Here is a 15,128-nt window from a genome sequence, read left to right as displayed (position 1 = left end):
GGTTAGTGAAGCGCCCTTCGCTGTCTGTCACAAATGATTTTATACTCGCAATAGTCGTATAACCTAATAGGCCTACATGCAAAAGTATACTTGTGTAGTTCTGCAGGTTGGCACAAAATATTTAAATATCTAATGTTTAAAATTTCGCTGACATATAAATTACAGGTACATTATTAGTGATATATTTATAAAAACGTTGTGTAAAAACTACATAGTTACGTTTTCACAGATCCAGCAACGTGTTACTTAATATTCATAAGGCAAACCTATAGACATGTCGAAAAGACTGCCCCCAGCCCCCACGCTCCAATGTTTTAACGCACAAACATTGTCTGTAGAGTGTTTCAGTAAATATCAATAGCCTACTGTCAAAAATAAATAGTTGGTAACTGAGAGTTCACCCCTGCTGAGTTTATAAATCATCCATAGAGCCTAATTAAAAGCCACGTGTGTTTAATTAGACAGTCTACAGTCCGAAGAGCTCGCCTGCCTGTGCATCATGAGTGTGAGTCTATTTTTTAAAATATAGGCTATATCCTCTTTAGAACTGCACATACTAATAAAATAACGATTGATTATGTAAGCCTATTATTAGTAGCTATATGCACTCCTCTAATTTTACTTTTATTTGAAGCACAATCAATTAACCCTATTGAGTATGTTATTAGTGTTTTTAGTATGCCATACATTCATCCAGTGCTTCTCTTAATTGTACAGTTTACGAGTAGATTCCATGATGCCGTTGTCCAAAATAACGTTAGCATGGCTATTATGATACTTATTGAAGAAAAATCTTCCGTATCCTTGACCGATCGACTGGACGAAGTTGTTATCAAGGCAGGTTTTGAATTGGCTTTTTCTGAGTTTTCAAATCTGTTTTGCTATTTTGTAAGATTCTCCACTGCAAAAGTTAACCTTTCTTATCGATGCAAATTATTATTACTTTTCTTTAGGAGCTGCATAAAAACGAACATAAGAATGTTTCTTTAATATTACAAGCAATTGAACATCTGATCAGTAAGGATAAGGACAGCATCCAGAAACTTGTTCATCACGGCTTGGTTGTGAAGATAAGCATTTATTTAATTCAGATTAACGTTAAACATAATAATTATTGGTCAGTAGCCCATGATCATTTATCCTCTGCTCGCTTTTTTACATGTTGAATTGGTTTGAGATGGCGTCAGAGTATATTAAAGAACAGCACAAACCACCCAGGGACGCCATGAAACTCATAGAAGTTTTCTACGAGGTTGCAATGGTAATGCATTTTCTGTCTCTAACTCCGCGTTATTCTATTTTAATATAATATATTTATTTAATATATTTTAAATCATCCAGACTAGACACTAATTCTAAAGAATATATAAATAAATAAAATAAAAAATATTATATATATATATATATATTTATTATTATTATTATTATTATTATTATTATTATTTTTTTATTTTTTTATTTTTTTATACAGAGTCTGTGTCAGATCACCATTGCAGGTGACCCATTAAAATATTTAATATCCTATTATTATTTTTTGTTGTTGTGCTAATTGTAATAATAATACTATTCAATTAATTTGGTGGTGTTGGAAGGCAGCAGTAAGATCCTGGATATATTTCTTCTGCGGTTTGGAGCTGTAGTTTTGGATTATGAAGTGCCTTTCTGTCTGCGTCTAGAGGTAATTATCATGAAGCAATTGCAAATAATGACTGGCTAAAACATTTATACTGTAAAATAATTTGACATTATTTTTACTCAGGCCATCAGAACCATCAACTCTATGTTGGACAGCAGTCCCAAAGACACAAGGAAGAAACTCTGCCAGTCAGATGACCATACTGGGCTCTTGTAAGTCGTCAACCAGCACGCATTGCCATTAAATGAGAGTATGGTTGTTGTTACACACTCACTTAAACTTCAAACGAGCCACGCTCCCATCCAGTTACAAGCAAATTGAGAGCACTCGGGACAGGTTCTCTAGAATACAAATAGTTCTAGTTATTGTTCTAAGTTCTACATAGCATCATTTTAAAATAAAATAATGATGTTGGAGAGCTCATGTAACTCAAATCTGCATGTTGAAAGGCTGCGCTCTAGTGGACAACAAATTGTTCGACACTACAACAACACAAAAAATGAGCTAATTTCTTTGCAAACACTTGCCTTGTCATCGCTTACAGAGAAGACTTGGCAAAAGCGCTGACAGACATTGGTGGTAAGTCATCAATTTGGTAAAAAAAAAAAAAAAAAAATTATGTAATTTGAGCACTTGTACATCAATGTTCACATTGCATTATCTGTTGTTGTCACCAGATTATGAAATGCAGGTGGCCATCTCTGAAGCACTCTGCAGGATGACACCAAGGAAACTAAGAGAAGACTTTGCTGGCAAATGGTTCCATTTCAGAAGCTTTGCTTCAGCTTTTACTTCAATTCGTGACAAAGATTTTGAAACTGTATGTTTAGGCACTTATTTTTTTACTGCTCAGAGTACTAGAATCACTAAGCACAGTATGTTGCAGGTATCGAAGTTCTTCCTTTTGTCTTTTATTTAAAGGACTGCAGGACATTTCTGAATGAACTCAATAGTTATTTTGGGAACTCAAGAAGGTATATTTGAAAGTTTGTGTTGTTGTTTTTTTTAAAAAAAATTATTTTTATTATTATTATTATTATGTTGGCTTTATCCAGTCACCTGTATCCGTAAAGTTTTGACATGTTTTCATGATCCTGTTGCTCTGTCTTAGAGTCTTCTCATTCCCTTGTATTCAGGCATTTCTTGATTCAGCTGAGGTAAACATGAATTGTTTCCCTTTTTCTTTCAGAAGTTACATATATCTCACATTTTCTCCCACCACCCAGTATTTGAATGAGTTTTTTTTTATTATTATTATTTTTTTTAGCTCTTCAAGCCTGAAGATGAGTTTCTGAAAGAGTTTTGGGTGGATTTCAACATTGGCACATCCACTATTAGTTTCTTTGTAAATGACCCACAGGTGTGTCCAAAATATGCTTTAGTGCAGAAAGGTTTTTAATAAATCAGGAGTGCAACTAAACTGAGCTTTCATTTGTGGTAGAACACACTGTGGGAGCTAATTCACTTGCCTAAAGATGTTGTCAGCATGTATGAACTTCAAGGTGGGTTTAATAACAACCACAAGCTTTTCTTATATTCATAAAATTATCATGGCTTTCTTTATTAAAACTAAACGGAAACCTGAATAAGACTAATGTGGTTGGAATTGCTTTTAAATCCCACAAATATTTGGTGCTAGATCATTAATCCTTTGTCTTAAAATTACTTTTTCTCTCTTACTGCTTTAGAGTGTGATGATCAGAAGATATTGGCTGTTCACATGAGCTCCCCAATCTCTCATGGAGAGATCACTGGCAAAATGGTCAAAATCATCTTTAGTTCAGAGCACAACATCCAAACAGCCCTGACAAGAGTGTTTGCAGAGAAGCCACAGCCTGCCTCAGCCTCAAAGGTATTGGCATATTATACATGCGTTGTCGGGATAATTCCGGTTCACGTGGCTATGCGGAAGCGATAAAAATCCCAGAAAAAAGGCCAGAAAATTAGTTTGTTGAGGGTTGGTTTGTAGGGAAGGACTACACACCTGCGCACATACAGTGCAATGCATAAGTGAATACACCCATGCTAAAGTTGACTAAAAAGAGGAATAAAAAATCATATTTTGGAAATTGAACGTAATGCCTTAATTAAAAAAATTAGGAAAAATTCAACCTTTAAGGACACCAATTTTCTTTGTGAATGAATAATGTATCGTAAATAAATAAATGTTCTTCCTTAAAATACATGGTGCATAAGTTAGTACACCCCTATGTTAAATTCCCATAGAGGCAGGCAGATTTTTATTTTTAAGTATTTCATCACATCATTATAATCAAATATATAATCATTGGCATGGGGTACTTTCCATAAGATCATCTCTCAATGCAAATCAAACTAGCTTTTAGGCTAACTGAAATAAAACCATGCCAATCTCTAGGTATGGTGAAGGCTATGTGATGATGTGGGGCTATTTTAATTCCAAAGGCCAAGGGAACTTTATCAGGATGCATAGTATCCTAAAAAATGTTTTAAAAAAATACTTAAAAATAAAAATCTGCCTGCCTCTATGGGAATTTAACATAGGGTGTACTAACTTATGCACCATGTATTTTAAGGAAGAACATTTATTTATTTACGATACATTATTCATTCACAAAGAAAATTGGTGTCCTTAAAGGTTGGATTTTTCCTAATTTTTTAAATTAAGGCATTAAGTTCAATTTCCAAAATATGATTTTTTATTCCTCTTTTTAGTCAACTTTAGCATGGGTGTATTCACTTATGCATAGCACTGTATATTCAAATGTGCATACCTATAGACTGAACTCATAATACCCATGTGCACGCCATCAGCGTTCTCACAGGTTCGCGTTTTTAAAGTTTGCGTAGAGAGAACTTGAGTTTTCTGTTAAAACAGTGTCATCTTAGCGGCCCCTAAGTTAATAACTAATGATTGTTGTGACGGAAGTGAATCAATCAAAACTAAATTTAGCTGGACAATAACTTTATTCTAGAGCTGCTATAAAGCCAAAACAATCTCTGTTACTTTAATTTCCTATTATCACAGTAAAGCCACTTTGGAACAATCTACATTGTTAAAAGCGCTATATAAATGAAAATGACTTGACTTGACTTGACTGTTTTCAAAGAGTCATAGTCAAATGTGTAAATATGCTTCACACATATACCAGGTTATAAATGTATGTTTATTTTTTAGGACACTCTGCAATCAGGGGATGCCGTGACCACGATAGAAGGCACAACGCATCTTACACTCTCAACAGATACAGCCGTATAGTGTTAAAGATAATTTCCATTGTTCCAGATTTATAAATATGAAATATCATCCTGTACAGGACCCCAGCGTGAAAAAACAGTGAAGCTGCAAAAAATGTTCAGGCATGTTTTTCTAACTATTTATGTAAAGCCCCGTGTTTGCATTGAGAGAGCAGAAGGCATCTTGATTTCTGCAATTGATTTTCATTAGATAAATTAGTATCTGATTTCAGAGTAAGTTTGTCTCATGGAGATATTTTTCTTCCCTAGTCCACCTGCTGGAGAAACTAAAGGCATCCATCAGGTAACTATATAATTCAGACAGCTAAAATTAAGGTAGTCACATATGTGAATGATTGTATGGGCACCCAGTTTCACCAAAACTGTTTTTTTTTTGTTTTGTTTGTTTTTTAATTAAGCTTTCCCTTCTTTTGAGTGGAACAAGCAGATACTCAATATCAAAGTAAGCCTGTTTATTCCTGGATACAGTAAATGCACTATCTGGTAGAGAGAACAGTGGTTTTACTTTTCTTTTTTTTTTGGTGAGTGAAGAGTCCCAGGCCAAGACATCTTTCACTTTAAGGATCATTCAGATACAGAGGTATGTGTGTGTGTGTGTGTGTGTGTGTGTGTGTGTGTGTGTGTGTGTGTGTGTGTGTATTCTCGTTTGACCTACATTATGAGGACCCAAAGTCTTGTATTGTGGTGTGTATTCAGGTTTCAAGGCCACGCCGTTTACATTGTGAGGACATGCCGATTCCCTCATAATTCAAAATCGCTAAATAAACATCCTAAACACTTTTTTTTATTAAAAATTTTAAAATGCAGAACGTTTTTTTACATTTCATAATGAACTCAGACAAACTCAGTGCAGACTCATTTTTCATCAGTTCTTTTTTGTGAACTGGAATGTACAAAGGATTGTGGGTGATTGAAGGATGCAAAGGATGCACTTGATGCATCCTTCAAAATCAGCTGAATGAAGGACGTGGTAACGAAAGCTGCCTTCCATAGATTAAAATTTAGACAGCCTTTGACAGTGCTTAATGACATGTCAGGCTAGACATGCAGCCTTATAGGGCATTTCCTTCTGTTTGAGAAGCACCCATATATGTCTGAAGACCTAGATTAACTGGTGCAGGATAGTGGCCCTCCAGGAGCAGGTTTGAACACCCCTTCTTTACGTCTATGGAATGTCCTCATAATGATAGGTGTACCAAAATGTACAGCCATGTCCAAAAGTATTGGTAGCGACAAATCTTGTTTTGTAAAGTTTTCTGATTCAGTTGTGGTGTTGATTCACATTGTTTCTATATTATAGTGATCAGATACATTATACATTATTGTAAAAAGCTTCATTGGCCAAAAAAAAAAAAAAAAAAAAAAAAAAAAAAAATGGCACAGAATGACCAGTTATCATCTTTTCTCTAATCATATCATCAGCACATGGGAAAAGTTTGAACAAGTACTAGTCAGGTGAAATCACTATCATTCTGATTGGATTATAAGAGCAGACCAATTGCTAAAAAATGTGTGTTCTTGTGTTAGCAATGGTTACCTCCAAAGAAATGTGTGCAGCATCATCAGTTTTGCATCAAAATGGCCTCACATGCAAGGAATTTGCTGCAAAGAATATTGCACCTAAAAGAACCATTTATCGAATCAAGAAATTCAAGGAGAGAGGTTCAATTCCAGTGAAGAAGGCTTCAGGACGTCCCAGAGTGTCCAGTTAGCGCCAAGACTTTCTCCTCCTGATAAGTCCGCTATTGAATTGTGTGACCACTAGTGTAGAGCTTGCTTAATATTGGCACTAGGTGGGTGTTGATTCATCTGCACGCACAGTGAGGCAAAGAATTGTGGACATTGGCCTGGTGTCAAAATGTACAGCAAAGAAGTCACTTCTCTCCAAGAAAAACTTTAAGGACAAACTGAAATTCTGCAGGAAGTACAATGACTGGACAGCAGAAGACTGGTGCAAAGTTATTTTCTCTGATGAAGCCCCCTTATGACTGTTTGCTGGCAATCCGCCTAAGACCATGTACACCATTGAGGCAATATTGCTATAGAGGCAATAGAGCCTTGGGTGTTAAACCTTTTCTTCATAAATGCAATAAATATTTAGATTTATAGATTTTTAATCTACAATAGAATGCCAAAAATAAATCTTTAATAAATAAATAATGTCCGATTACCTGTGGCAGTTGTTTTCACGAGATCACACTTACAAATGATTGAATGGAGTAAAAAAAAACGTAACAAGCGTATTTGGCATGCTGTCAAAGGGAATCGAGGGCTCCAAGCTTGGAAATTAGCCCAAACCCACAGTTCTCTTCCGTATCCTCAGTCTTGTCTGGAGGGAGGGATACAGAAAACTGTCGAGGTAACTAGGTGAGTCTGCTCTCGGCTATGTGTATATACCTCCTCTCAAGCTGATTAGATGGACTGTCTGAACGTGCTCCTCCTGAACTTTGATTATAAAACATAATGTGTCGCTCTTGAGATGCAGACATGTAAATGACTGACAATTAGCTGAACATATACTGGTTTAATTAGTGACACTAAGCCTACATTTTCAAACCTTTATTTGAATATGGCGACACATTTATTTTAAAACATTTTGTTGGAATTTTACAATATTTCTATGATAAAATCACTGACAGAGACCTCTCCCCCTTCAGCCAATCACTGTGTGCATAGTTAGTGTTGACATCATCCATAGCAATGAGGTCAACCCCGCCCTTACCTCTTAGCTTAAGACTTCTCTTTATTCCTTAGTAAAAGTTGGTCTCAGCAGCTTTGTGAATAGGTTTTAAGAGAACTCTTAACTAAGAACTTTTACTGCCATTTAGGATAACTCTTAGTGATATATAAAATGTTTTGTGAATACGGCCCCTGATCGCCATCAGTCAGGATTTGGCCCAGAAACTGTTAACCAGCATGCCAAGGCAAATTGCAGAGGTTATGAAGAAGGGTCAACATAGTAAATACTGACTCTTTAAGCCTTTAAAACTTTAAAACGTGAAAAAATAATCCACAAATACTGAAGCCGCAAACTTTGCAAAACACAAAATACGTTTGGCTATATGGCTGTAGTGTGTCTTTGTTCTGGTACTTTACTAATGTGCTGATGGACTTCTGGGTCTGTTCTCTAGAGTTTTTATGCTTTGTTTCACATTGAGCAGTTGTTGTTACAATGTGCTCTTTGTGACAATAAAAATTACCAGAATAATGTCTAAGGTCCACGTGATGAAGAATGGATGTAGTTTTCTGGCATATGAGTAGGTGTGTATATGGCTGCCCCAGGTGATCCTTGAGGTGTCTCAATGTCTGAGTGACACTTTTGACACAGAACGATCAGGGAAGTCACATGACAAGAAGCCAAAGACTATAACGTTCATGACTGCTTTATGGAGGTACCAGGTCAGTAGAGTGCAGTCACACATATCAGATCCCACTGTCCAGTTTTTGACTTAATATTAATTTCTTGACCAAATCTTGGGCTTCTTGGGTCAGTTTGTTCATTTTATTGTTTATCTTGATCTGGCCAGTGCCATGTCTATAAATTGCCACTCAAATGACTCTTGAAAATGAAAATATTTAATATTATTTTCAACCAAAATGGATTCATTTTCTAAATATTAAAATTTAAGATTAGTTGAGATTTTGGCCTTTCTGTTTAGGTTGAACGTGCCAAGACTGTATTGTTCTGTCAGACACCATCTTCTAATGGGTAAGTGACATCTCTGTATGGTCTGATGATGCTTGTCTAATATTGAAATCAGCAGATGAAATGCAGCAGTGTTACTCTTTGTCAAAATGTACTGTTGAACATTTGCCATAGTCTCACTAAAACATGCTTCTTTCTTCATCAGGTCTACAAAGTCCCTCCCTGACACTCTGGGTAGAACTCCTGTGAAGGTTAGCCAGAATGTGTAAAGGCCCCATTATTTGTGTAAATTGGTAATTGTATACATGTTAGACATTGGTGCATTTAAGAATGTCTTAGTTTGACTAATCTAACTTTCTAATAAACCTGCAAAATATAATCTGAATATTGTTGGCTCTGTGACACAGTTATGCCCCTCTGTTGGGAGCAGCTTTGGACAAAAGTGTTTACAAAATCTATAAATGTATCAATTAAATGTAAATTGGTTGATTGCAGAAGAAAATAAGGTTGATGCAGTCAGATGAAGGGTTTCTCCGCAAGGACACTCCACATGCTGACTACAGCAGGAGAAAGCCCAGGCCTAAGGGAAAACTCAGAGGTATCATTCCTCATCCCGCAGGACTAGGCTACATCACTTTATAAATCCTTCAGATAGGCTGCAACCTAACTCTTTTTTTTTTTTTTTTTTTAACTCTTGCATAGTTCTTCCTCTTTCCTCACCCAGCAGTAATGAGGAGGAATTCTCCAAGGTAGAATGTCATTTTTCAGAAGATTTGCGGTATAAACAAAATAGCCACAATTATGCAGGGCATAAAAATGTAGGTCTTTTAATGATTTTCTTCTTTCTTTCTAGTATTCAACACCCAAACAAAGACTTCAAGTGGCAAGTGAAGACGGGAGGTCTCAAGTCAAACTAGGGAGATCACTGAACAAAGAATTGTCATTACTTAAAGAAACCACTGCTGATTCAGGTCAGTATGATTGCATCAGAAGATAGCTTATTCTGATCTAAATGTCCTGACATTGTGGTTTCTTTTCAAGGTTTTCAAAACAAGACTGTTTTTGAAACCAGTTTACAAGCAGATGAACTTAATAATCATATTGAAGAGGTACAACTTGATTTCAGTACGTTGAGCTTTTAATGCATATTTATCTTTAACTAAGTAAATACTGTCTTAGGAGCACTGTTTGGATAAAGAAACGCCACTTCCCATAAGAACTGAAGCACTTGAATCATCAGGTGAGTACCTAACCCCCCACACTCAGACACACTTTTTGACATAAGATGTCCAAAAATAAAATCCCTAAAAAGACTTAAGAAATCAATTTTGTAACAATTTTGCTGGTAATAGAGTAAACATGTGCCACACAGAGCTGTACATGAAAGGGGACAAGCAGCTGCCCAGACAACCAACATTCCAACCTAGAAGACTTTTTGTGTCTAGCCCACTAGAGGATGCTGCAGGTAAATGAGTTCAGTCTTGAACATCTTACAGAGGAACAGTTACATTTATGCTGAACCCACATTATGAATATCTTGACCCTTGAGCTTTCCAACACATATGAGAGTATTGAGTCTAGTCAAATTCTTGAGTTTTTTATTTTATTTTTATTAAAAACTAGACTTTTACATTTTATGAAAAGTATGGTGGTGCTGAAGAGTAGTACCTCAGGAAGCTGCACATGATATCATTCATGTCACACATTTAGTTATGCATTTAGCAGACATTTATCCAAATCAACTTACACTGCATTCATGGTATACATTTGATCAGGTCATGCATTCCCCTGGGGTTCAAACCCATGACATTGGCATTGTTAGCTCAAGAGCTACGGGAATACTGCACATACAGTGCAGGATGAGATGCACATACTGTAAAAGTTGGTAACAATTTATTTTGATAGTTCACTTTTTTTACTGCATGTCAACTACCAGTCATTAGAGCATTAGAAGATCTGCTAACACTTTATTCTGATGTCTGTCCCAACAGACCATAAGCAGCTTTGCTAATACTGTATTAAAAGTTGACATTTAATAACTTATTACTTAGTAGCCATTCTACTAACTACATCAAAATAATACTACCTAAAGCGTTCAGGGTTTATTCCAATCACTAGTGATGCTTAACTTAGTCTGTAAATATTTTGCTACAGTGGCTTGTTGTATATATATATATATATATATATATATATTTTTTTTTTGGCTCATTTACACTCTAGTGCTTGCTCTGGTTTTTCTGTTTGAAAGGATGAAAAGCAGCCATTGTGTGCTGCTGCTCACTGCCAAACAAAGAGAGTTACCTGAATGCCAAATGTACACTATATTGTGTGTGTGTGTGTGTGTGTGTGTGTGTGTGTGTGTGTGTGTGTAATAGAGCGAATAACTGAAGTGTTGATGGAAGATGAGGAGTCAGAGGAAGAGTTGGGTGCAGGTGTCAGAGCTGCATTTAATGGCTTTAAGACTCAGTTGAGAGCACACTTTTCTGTAAGTACAAAAATTCCAGTCTTTCTACTTCCAACTACTTTGTTAGCATTAGTAAATAATTCAATTTATCCAAAAGTTAGAATTGGCAAAGGTTCTTTTTTTTCATTTAAAAGGAGATATTTAGCAGATAAATCTGAGCAGTAAATTGGTGCAGTCAAACTTCCAAAACATAAGAGAAGGCCCATATGACGCGATTTCACAACGTATTCTTGGATCAACATCTTTGTTGATCCTGGAACAACATTACAATCTACCAATCAGATTTGAGGGAAAAGTTTACTGCTTATGTCAAGCATAGGCTTATAATCAGGGTGGTGCTTCTACATCAGTGTAATTCACTGATCATTTTCCTCTGATTTTAGAGATAAGTTATGGCTAGGGCTAGGTTTAGGGGTAGGGATAGGATTAAGACTACATTTTCAGACAGGAATGTTGTTCCAGGATCAACAAAATGTTGATCCAGGAATATGTTTTATTTGACAAAATCAGTGACCTATGTGCGATATTCCAAGTCTTCTGAAGCCAATAGCTTCAGTTCACTTCATATTCAACTTTGGTTATGACTTGATCAATCATATCATGATATGTGATAAGTATTTTCAATGCACTGTGACCTTTGATAAATACCGTTCATAAATGTCATTTTATGGCTTAATTTCAACATTTATGCTTTTTTTGTCATATGTGGATCTTGTCAATGCATTTTGTGTTTAATGAAATAAGCCATACAGGTATATGCATGTACAGGTACAGCATGAGAGACATTTGGTGTGAACTACCCCCTGACTTTAGTCGGCAGGAAATTATTTTCTTTGTGATCCAGAGCAGGTATAAGAAGATTGAAGCCAGATCACTGCAATCTTTAACAGACTGTCAGAGAAATGTGACCTCTCTCTTGGGAACTGTACACAATCAAAGGTACAGACTACAGAGCACAAAACACAGCGTTAGAATTCAGTAGGTTATTTGTCCTTTTCTGTCCATAAACCATGTAAATGTATAAATAATCTAAAATAGTCTAAAAATATAATCACCAGGGCCCGTATCCCTAAAGATTCTGAGAATCCTCTCAGAGAGCTCCTAACTTAACCTAAAAATTCCTTGCCAGGAGTTTTAGCTTAGAAGTGATTCCAGAACATTTTCAGTGAACTCTGAGCAAGGAATGGATGGAAAATCCTATCTTAGTGAGGAGGTGTGGTTGACCCCGTTGCTAGGTATGAGTCATCATTTCAAAAGCCGTGATTGGTTGATCCTACAAGTTTGATGAAAATGAACTTTTGGTGATAATGAGCAAAGGATGTACCCTCAAATCAATAAACATTATACACTCTAATCTTATGCAGACTGTAATTGTAAATAATATTTCACATTCAAGAAAATATCTGGAAAATGAATAGTAAGCTGTAGGGGTTATAGCCTAACATTAGAATCTAAAATATGTGAAAACTTAAGCTCATTACACCCTGTTCAAATAATGATTCGTGTCTTATTTGCTCATATTAATATCCTAGCTGGCATATTTTGTACTTTCACTCCCATATGGACCCCATTGAAAACAAGATGGCCTATCTCAAGGGGCTGTCCTTAATGAAGTAGAAATTGCAACGTTACAACTCAGTGTGGTCTTAACGAGGGTAACACGGCTCAGCTTTTATCAATGTCTGTGATTGCTGGCTGGTCTATTTATGAAGGCTTGTTAAAAAATAAAATAACAAACATGATTCCTGCACGATCCAATCTGTAGCGTCTCAATAATTCCCTGTCATCCAGTGTTTGCAGGACATCTCTCCTGCCTCCTCTGTTGGCCATTTTGTGCAGCTGCTTAGGGGAACTCCTAAGCCACTAAAAGTCCTCTTCCCTGCTCTTAGCAGATCTCGCCTTAGGAGCCCTTTTAAGCGCTAGGAATCTTGAGGAATAGCTTTTACATTAACTGGGATTTTCGTGTCACTTTTAGGGGAAATTCTAAGAAAACGTCATGACTCTGAGAATTTTCTTAGAATTTGGCCACTAGGAGCCACTTTTTGCACAAAAATTCTTTAGGGATACGGGCCCAGTTAAGCTGACTAAAATAACACTGCTCACTTTTAATCTAAATGGTTATATAGCTGAGGTACAGAAAATGAACCATGCTGCTCTGCTTGTAGGTTGGCGCATCTGGAGCAGTTCCAGAACTTGGTGGTGCAACAGTTGGAATGTTTGGAGAAGGACTGTCTGTCTCTCAAAACCATTGAGAAGGAGACTGTGGTCTGTCTCAGTTTCTCAATGCAATGGGCACATTTTCATATTAAGTAGATTGTCTTCAAAGGCAAACTGAAATGTTTATAAATTTAGCAAAAAAAGAAACATCCTCCCAGTTTCAACTTCCCAGCAAATGTATTGACCTGTAAATATTTGCATGAACATAAAAAGATTCAACAACAGAGACACAAACTAAACAAGTTTCACAGACACTTGACGAACTGAAATGGAATAATGAGTTACACCACTCCTTGACTTGCAAGTTCTCGAACATGTCCGGGGGGTCATATGGTTACATCTGGTTTGGCACCGCATGGATGATCAGCTGTCCTTCCAGATTCCCTTTAGCACTGACTTGGGCGTCATACATTACGGACATTGCAGTTTATTACTCTGGCCACATCTGCCAGCAGGACTATGGCATTTTCACGCAGGTGAACGGGGACCCTGGGCATCTTTTTCTTCAACTTCTAATTGTCTTCTGCCTGTACACGGTTAATGTCTTGAGGATTGTTCCACAGGTGCATATGCAGTAAATGTCTGTTTCATTGAACAAGCATGAAAAACATTGTTCAAACCCTTTCCAATAAAGATCTGTAAAGCTTATTTGGATTTTACAAAATTCTTTAAAATACAGTAACCTGAAAAAGGGATGTTTCTTTTCTGCTCAGTTTATAATCTCCTGAACAAAGCATATTTAATAGCAGAAGTCTGTTGATGAAGTGCTGTTCTGTCATATGCTCTTTTTCATGTCTTAGAATTTCTGGCAGTCAGAGTCTGACACAGTTCGGGCATTTTGTGATGAACAGCAGAAGAGGTAGAAAAGTATATGCCTGGTTTATTATGTGTGCTTGGCACGACGAACATGCTGTTTTTGTCTGTAACCCCCCTTCTGATCCCCTGTGGCAGGTTGGATTCTCTCCTAATCCCTCATGTGGGTACAGAAGCATCATTTAGTCAGTCAACGAGAAGAGAGGCCAAAATTACTGTGGTAAGTGGTTTGTTCATTATAGCTTTTGTTTGCCAGCAATATGTATAGACTTTTTACAGGGCAAGAATATCTAACTTATATTTATAATGTTAGCATGTACAATTAATAAATTAACATGCAATTAACTACTACTCAGACACCATAAGTCATTTGAATTTTCATCTTCTCCAGCCAGCCTCTCCTCGAGGACAATCATCCATGGTTGCCCTATCAGAGACCCCCACTGCAGATCCCTCATAGGACTTTACACTAATGCTTTTTCTTTCATATGCCTTTTTTGTCTGTCTGAATTGTCTACTCCTAATTAAAACAATTGAATTGTCACTGCAAATTTAATATATAATATTTAATATAGCAAACATCACACAACATTTGATACTTAAAGTGTTTTATTTAGTGTGTTAGTATGAAGACAATCATTAAGTTTTCATATGGCATTTAAAACGGTACAGGTTTGCACCAGAGACAAAAAGTTTGTGTATTTGGGTCATCTACTATGCATGTTAATCCACTTTGAAATTTGACAATTAACATTTAGCAGATATACACAGTTAAAATGTACAATCTTTATCTTCTGGTAAAATAGACTAAAAATACTCATGACTCAACCTGCACCCATGAATTAGTGTCTGTTGCTTGTAGCACCTGCCAAGATCAGCAAGATGTAGCAGAACATGGTTCATGGCTGTGGCATTAATATAGAGGTTATTCACGGTTTAAACAAGGGGACATACCCTTTGATATCCTCAACATCATGTTGTAATAGGAAATACAAAACTGCATTTGTCAAACAATTTCATGGGGTCCAAAAAAAAAATTATATAGCATTAATCATGAAACTTGATATCTGTACACAACAACAATCCATGTCTGGCTGGTGGTGAAGATTTGGAAA

General features: G+C 36.4%; 1 protein-coding gene across 1 annotated transcript; it reads left to right on the top strand.

The window, feature by feature from the left end:
- Window positions 1–301: 301 nt before the first annotated feature.
- On the top strand, window positions 302–15,110 carry sycp2l (synaptonemal complex protein 2-like). Its single transcript, XM_079863677.1, has 34 exons — window positions 302–505; window positions 718–837; window positions 954–1,072; window positions 1,162–1,261; window positions 1,472–1,496; window positions 1,593–1,678; window positions 1,760–1,848; window positions 2,181–2,215; window positions 2,314–2,456; window positions 2,558–2,610; window positions 2,748–2,793; window positions 2,904–2,996; window positions 3,078–3,138; window positions 3,325–3,488; window positions 4,794–4,833; window positions 4,933–4,975; window positions 5,123–5,156; window positions 5,272–5,315; window positions 5,405–5,453; window positions 8,156–8,272; window positions 8,533–8,582; window positions 8,725–8,770; window positions 9,015–9,117; window positions 9,222–9,268; window positions 9,373–9,490; window positions 9,561–9,628; window positions 9,699–9,759; window positions 9,892–9,984; window positions 10,895–11,004; window positions 11,828–11,922; window positions 13,149–13,248; window positions 14,001–14,059; window positions 14,152–14,233; window positions 14,405–15,110. Exons 1-34 carry the CDS (start codon window positions 500–502, stop codon window positions 14,471–14,473), a joined length of 2,568 nt encoding a protein of 855 aa, XP_079719803.1. The 5' UTR covers window positions 302–499; the 3' UTR covers window positions 14,474–15,110.
- The last annotated feature ends 18 nt before the right edge of the window (window positions 15,111–15,128 follow it).

This window comes from Squalius cephalus, assembly GCF_949319135.1.
Source record: "Squalius cephalus genome assembly, chromosome: 25".
NCBI lineage: Eukaryota > Metazoa > Chordata > Actinopteri > Cypriniformes > Leuciscidae > Squalius > Squalius cephalus.
The sequence above is the reverse complement of the archived record's forward strand: the minus strand, read 5'-3'. Positions and strand labels throughout refer to the sequence as shown.

Excerpts from the sequence above, each read along its gene's own strand:
- sycp2l (XM_079863677.1), top strand. Across the intron at positions 9,118-9,221 it reads GCCTAAGGGAAAACTCAGAG|TTCTTCCTCTTTCCTCACCC; the intron begins GTATCATTCCTC and ends ACTCTTGCATAG. Across the intron at positions 14,234-14,404 it reads GAGAGGCCAAAATTACTGTG|CCAGCCTCTCCTCGAGGACA; the intron begins GTAAGTGGTTTG and ends CATCTTCTCCAG.